Below are 7,124 nucleotides of genomic sequence, written 5' to 3' on the forward strand. Positions count from 1 at the left end.
CGTCCGTACAAGATAGTATCTTGTACGTACAAGATATTATCTTGTACGTACAAAAATGTGCTCTATATAAGTTGGATTGGACAACTTATGAGCACTAGAACTATAGGAAGCTCCAGTGGCAGCCTATACGCTTATCGCATACATACCCTCACCCCCACCTTAACCCCCAGCTAGAAAACCAATACAATACTTTCAAAGAGTTTGATCCATATATAATTTATATATTCTCACATTGTACAAAACCGAATGGAAATATTAAATATTATCATTGAATATCAACATAAACCAAATTCCATTATCACATCAATACAGAATCATTACATTTTACAGTTCTGCACATCAGAAGAAGAACAAATAAATAAATAAATAAAATCAAGAAAATAACAGTAAAAAAAAACAGATAGGCCTATAGGCCTAATGTAGAACTATATGGAACAGCCACCCGGGCAGATGAACACTACAGGATCATAGATCAGTTAGCTATGTTGCTCATTTATAACCTCTGCTGGATAAGGTTAGTTAATTCCCCATGACCTTTGTAAACCAGCAAATGTCCCCATCATGTACTGTATAGGCTAGTCTGCGATGGCTGCCGTATACAAGAATGGGTAACAGCTTGGCTTAAAGAGAGAAACAAAACACAAATGATGGAGTTTTGACTGAATTATTAAAACGATTATTTTGCAATACCTTTTTTGGATACCTCTAGCCATGTTTCATTTCATTCCATTTGTTTTCATAAAATAAAAGTGTTATCCAGACCGGCCTTTAAGTCTCATTAGCCAACTTTGCGAGAGCCGCCTTTTGTTAAAATGAATTATCTAAAAAGTTAAAATAGTTTTAGTTTCAAATTGTTGTGACTGTGAGGCAGCTTAAATGCATTTAACTATAGCCTACTAAAGATCTTGTAGCATTCATCTAACCTATACTCATAAATATATCGTTAGCACTTGAAATCATTAGGAGACATTATATAAAGTTGGCACTGAGTGAAAGAGGTTGCGTCTATGACAGTACAATAAATTGGAGCCTGATGTGACATTACAGATTAAAACTTTCTGCACGATCTATATAACCTTCAAATGTTAATGTATGCATTTGTACACTCTTAGAGTTACACTAGGCATGACTCTCAGAAATAAGGAACACATGGATAGATGAGGGCTCTATATTGTGCATCTTAATAACCAGTTCTTATAGAGCACCGAAGTCTGACATCAATATCGGCAGAGGGCGCTAAGTCCACCGGTTTGTGTATTTTTTATTTGTATTAGGCCTATAATCCCCATAGGGGGATCTTAGATCACCTCATATAAGAACTGTGTTTGAAAAATAAACAAATCATCCTGGCGGTTTCACTCATATGGATATGAAGAATCAACTGACTGAGAGAAAACGCTAATGTTATTGACGCCGATTCGTTACATTTTCGCTAGAAACAGAATGTATCAAATATGAGTGACTGACTGTCGTAAACGATACGGAGACACCTCCCCGACAATATCGCAAAGACTGTTGATTTACTTTTGGACCACAATTCTTATTTGAAATGATTTTAAGATGAACCAATGTTATTCTCCATAGAGAAAAACGTGTGCAAACCCCTTGGAACCAGGGGATGAGCAACCTGGAGGCGTGGCCAAAAAGGCGGTAAAAAAGGATTTTCTGACATTTGGGGGTTTTGGGTGATTCATGTATTATTTCTTTCCCCACAAAATGTCAAATGCAATAAAGTGACGGTTGACAATAATTCTGGGTTTAATATTAGTTTGTAGGCTTGTAGCAATGTTCTTATTGAATCAAGTTTGTTTTTTCTTTATAATTTTAGTGAATCCAAAGTAATTGTTCCAGTGAATTTAGCTGTTAAATGGGGTGTGTTGAGATCGGAACACAACAGCGTGTGCGTTCGTTCGTGTGTGTGTTCATTTATATGCAGATTAACAGAGAACTGCCTTTGTCTAAAATGAGAATTTGCATTCAAGTCCTGTCACGACCTCCTCAACGTTTGTGTGGAAAAAAAACCACAGAGCACGGCGTAATTGCATGTTTGCGTACAAGCTTGCCAATTAGTCAGTAGGCTACAACAGACTTCAACCATCAAACAACATAAACCTTGATTATCTCAAGTTAGCAGAAAGAATGTAGGCCTACCATAAACGTTAGCCTACTTCTATTATAGGCGACATTCAAATCCTCTCTAGATAACAATCCATTGGAAATATGGTGTCATTACATAAAAATGTGAACATATTTGCCCTAAATAGGGATGCCAGGGTTAATGTGGATAACATCAATGTTTAATACAATTGTAAAAACTGCGATATTATCAAACGTACAGTATCAGACAGCAAACGCATGTATATCTTTCATTCTGACCAGAAACATTGGCGTGGATCCTCCCCAGCAAATCACACCCTGAATACAGTATAAATCCATATTTCGTTATAGCCTCATAGCATAATAATAAGTTTGGCCAAATTTACTATACTCCTGCTAAGACTGCTTGCTGCTTCATTGTACCTTATTGCCTATGTCCTCAGCCTATCAGAATGCGTGTGTCACGGGGCAGCCCGTGCCCTATAGAGCGTCGCGGTCCCGCCTCCTACCCTGGCCCAGGAAATGAAACCCAATGCATTATTCTCATAGACATTTCGTAAAGTATTTATTTAAAGACGGTTACGCCGCGGACAAAGCCAACTCGAGTCGTGACAACTCATGACAACACAAACAATATTTTGGACCAAACAAATAATTAGAAAGAAGAAAAAAACGGCAGGTTACAACACTTTTTTTGTTGTTTTTCTTCTTTGTAATTATTTGTTTGGTCCAAAATATTGTTTGTGTTGTCATGAGTTGTCACGACTCGAGTTGGCTTTGTCCGCGGCGTAACCGTCTTTAAATAAATACTTTACGAAATGTCTATGAGAATAATGCATTGGGTTTCATTTCCTGGGCCAGGGTAGGAGGCGGGACTGCGACGCTCTATAGACTAAAGAGGAACAAACACTACTACACAGCTGCTTCCATTTAACAGCAAGCTGGCTTGGAGGACTGTGTGACTGGACATTAGTGTTGCATGTTGTTCTTATTTTATTATTTGTACAAACATGAATTATAAAAGGACACAAAGATGGTGCATGGGTTTTAACATAATTTGGGTTGATTGGGAATTGTGTTTAATGATTGTGTGGCACCTGGCTCTCCTGCAGTACTGGTGATCCCCTTGCTTGAGTGGGGGAAGGTACCAAGTGCTATAGAGCAGGAGGGGTGTCTGTCTTATGTGTCAAGAGCTCTTGTGTTATATGTTCTCTTGTGTTAATGATTTGGTGCCTGAAATGTATTTGCAATAGGTTTAGTAAAACCGTATATAATTGTGTCAATCAACTCATGGGCCATAGTTTGCCTTATTTGAGTTAAGTGGTTACCAATTAGTTCTGTGTCTTGGTATGGTCTCACCCAGTATAAAAGGGAGGCTGCAGGATGCCGAGGTTCAGTAGTGGCTTGGGCAACAAGCAGGTAACACCCAGGGAGAGATGCTAGGGGTCCCCTTTTGGAAGGGTGTATAGCCTAATACCGTTTCTTGCGTTCTGGGTTTTTGTTTCCTAATTTGCTTTCAAGCTAAGTTTCATCTGTCTTTTTGTGAGTTTAGTCTTCAGTGTTTTTTGTCTGTTAGGCCTTCCACTGTAAATACGGCTGCATCGGGGAAGAATAAAACACTCTAAATGGTATTGCTGGATTCTGTCACTTTTTGGATCCTTGGCCACTCGGCCAACTTTACATGTGGAACTGTGGAACAGGACTGTTAATTATGGACCACAGCCAGATGGAGCACAGCCACCACGACCATGCCATGATGCATGCGACCACCGCAGCTCACGTCCATGCGGCAGAGGACCATGCTGCCCACGCAGTAGACCATTCTGGCCATGCAGGGCACTGGGCACACGGGGCTGACGCCAAGTGTGGGATGGCGATGTCATTCTACTTTGGCTACAACGGCATTGAACTTCTGTTCCCAGGAGTAGTGATCAACACACCTGGAGAGATGGTGGGGGCGTGTTTTGCCATGTTCATATTGGCCTTCCTGTCCGAGGGTCTGAAGATCGGCCGGGAGTACCTCCTGCGGAGGAACCAGGATAACGTAAAAAAAAAAATGCAATTCATTAACGTGCGCTACAACTCCATGGCGGTTCCAGGGGGCGACGGGACGGTGATGATGGAGACACACAAAACCGTTGGGGCGAAGATGTGCAGCCTCTCCCACTTCTTCCAGACGTTACTCCAAGTGGTCCAGGTGGTCGTGAGCTACTTACTCATGCTCGTCTTCATGACCTACAACGGATACCTGTGCATCGCCGTGGCGCTAGGCTCCGGTGCAGGCTACTTCCTGTTCAGGTTGAAGAAGGCGGTGGTGGTGGACATCACAGAGCACTGCCACAGAGGGGGGAGTCGTCGCGAAGGCTTCCAACCCAGGATGGACATGACCACTTTCCTAACCAGGTCAGGCGGCTTCGGTCATTCATGCAGCAATCCCAACCACCAGCTCACCCAGCTCCGATTGACACATGGGGGCAGCCAAGAGCAACTGCTGGGGCAGCAGAGACTGTCTGTGGCAGCAACGGTTCGGCGGTGGCATCAGAATCGGCGCCCGTGGGTGAGCCCAAGCGGGTGGTGGTGAAGACACATGGACACCAACTCCAGAGTTACCGGGTGGTTCCTGGTCATGCGGCCTGTCAAGTTCTTGGTCCATTGCAGGAAAGGGTCAGAAGTTGACAGGGGACTTCTTTCCAGGACGCCACAGGGGGCGTCATCTGAAGGGGGGGAAATGTCACGGGGCAGCCCGTGCCCTATAGACTAAAGAGGAACAAACACTACTACACAGCTGCTTCCATTTAACAGCAAGCTGGCTTGGAGGACTGTGTGACTGGACATTAGTGTTGCATGTTGTTCTTATTTTATTATTTGTACAAACATGAATTATAAAAGGACACAAAGATGGTGCATGGGTTTTAACATAATTTGGGTTGATTGGGAATTGTGTTTAATGATTGTGTGGCACCTGGCTCTCCTGCAGTACTGGTGATCCCCTTGCTTGAGTGGGGGAAGGTACCAAGTGCTATAGAGCAGGAGGGGTGTCTGTCTTATGTGTCAAGAGCTCTTGTGTTAATGATTTGGTGCCTGAAATGTATTTGCAATAGGTTTAGTAAAACCGTATATAATTGTGTCAATAAATACGGCTGCATCGGGGAAGAATAAAACACTCTAAATGGTATTGCTGGATTCTGTCACTTTTTGGAGCCATGGCCACTCGGCCAACTTTACAGCGTGTATATTACATTCCAGAAAGTGATTTTAAGTCAAAACGTTTGACTTAGGCAGAAATGATTTTGAATGTAACAAGCATTCTGATACGCTGAGGACAGGCAATTATGCTGGATGAATCAGCTGTTAGGAGAGTATAGGCACATATAAATAAAGGCAGATACCCGGTAAACATGACTCAGGAAAAATCTGTTATTTTCTCATGATTGCATCACCTCCGAGTCCTAGATGATAGAAAGTGATTTATTTATTTATTTAGTCTCTCCTGAAAACCTTGAAATATGACTTAGGCAAGTATGCCATAATGCTAACGATATATGACTTGGTAAAGGAAGCAACACGTCGCTGTTGTTCTGCGTGGCGTCCTGTCTCTCTACGGTGGGTCTGTAGAGAGAGACATGGCGCCAAAGTGATATGGCATGATGTCACAGTGGTGGCTTTATTCTCTAACAGTGACCCCTAATATAGGTCATTATGTACCAAGGAAGGAAATGTTGCCTTTAGCCTGTGCTCTCTTAATGAAATAAAACACATAAAACAAATAAATAAAAAATAAATAAAAATAAAATAAATAAAATACTAGTTCAGCTCTATCAACACGGAATGACCCACTTAAATGCTTCCACTTGCACATGAGCGCTGATGAACCCTGAAACTCTCTTGTCTAAGTATAAGACAACCAGCTTACATATATACGACCTCTACATCTATGATTATTTTAGATTTTATTTGTTCACTTTCGTTGATTGTAATCAAGTATACTTCTCCAGTGTTGGGCAAGTGACTCGGGATTAACATGTAATAAATTACTATTTACTTATAATGTATTACTTGGTATCAAGATTAACTAGTTAATTACTATTTTACTTCTGCATGTAGAGGTTATGTCATTATTTTGAGAGAAGGCACATGCTACAGTATGGTACAGATCTACAAGATACTTGTAACACATTGCAACAGGTTGGCAGCTTGTAGATCTGTTTCTTTTAAGCATGTGACTATACCTCCTACTAAGGACCATAATTTATAGGCTTAATAAGTCTTTCTTGGTCAAAAATAAATAAAGTTGATTAATTTGTTACTTAGTAACTCAGAGTTACTTGGCTTAATGTGTGATATTATTACTGTTTTGGCAATTGTTATAAGTTGACTACTCGGTAATGGGGAAAGTAATAATATTACAGCAGTATATTTAGTAAGTAGTATAGTTACACTAGCTGTTCTCCACTCTCCACACTTGCTAATGGACCATGACAGATGTCTCCTCACATATAACAAGCAACATTCAGATCAGCATTTTGTGGAAACATAATTTATACAGAAAATAATCCTTATGCCTTATATGCTAGGCATGTGCTCTCTCCAGCCAACATTCAGTACAACCTTATTCTAAATACAAAAACTGTGCAAGCTCATACTGTATCCTGTTATGCTCCGTACATGCTGAGCAGTTTGCAGCTTGCGGTTGGTGAGTTTCTGTTTGCTTCGGAACAACGCCACTTTGGAATAATGCACCGCCAGAACAATGTCAGGGCAACACTAATACGGTCTGTTCATTCAGCGTATCGGTTTGTTCTGAAAAAGGACTTTCCGCGTTGTTGGAGAACCTCTCTCAGATAATATACTGATATAATATACTAATATACTGTACTAAAATACTTTTACTTATTTTTTTTTTACTTTTACTTTTACTAAAATACTTTTAGAACATTACCTATTATGCAACTCAACAACACATAATTGTTCTAAACATGTGGCCCTCGAAATGCTGAAAAGCAACTTAAGATACAGTATATAGCCTA

At 40.8% G+C, this 7,124-nt stretch overlaps 1 protein-coding gene across 1 annotated transcript; it reads left to right on the forward strand.

Annotated features, from left to right (window-relative positions):
• Positions 1-3,479: 3,479 nt before the first annotated feature.
• On the forward strand, positions 3,480-5,272 carry LOC306932619 (uncharacterized protein). The gene has a single exon (XM_079514481.1). The coding sequence runs from the start codon at positions 3,779-3,781 to the stop codon at positions 4,676-4,678; it is 900 nt and encodes a 299-aa protein (XP_079370607.1). The 5' UTR covers positions 3,480-3,778; the 3' UTR covers positions 4,679-5,272.
• Positions 5,273-7,124: the final 1,852 nt, after the last annotated feature.

The sequence above is a fragment of the Electrona antarctica genome (assembly GCF_951216825.1).
Source record: "Electrona antarctica genome assembly, chromosome: 11".
Lineage (NCBI taxonomy): Eukaryota > Metazoa > Chordata > Actinopteri > Myctophiformes > Myctophidae > Electrona > Electrona antarctica.

Bases quoted from the DNA above. Each gene is read 5' to 3' on its own strand.
- LOC306932619 (XM_079514481.1), top strand. From the start codon at position 3,779: ATGTGGAACTGTGGAACAGGACTGTTAATTATGGACCACAGCCAGATG.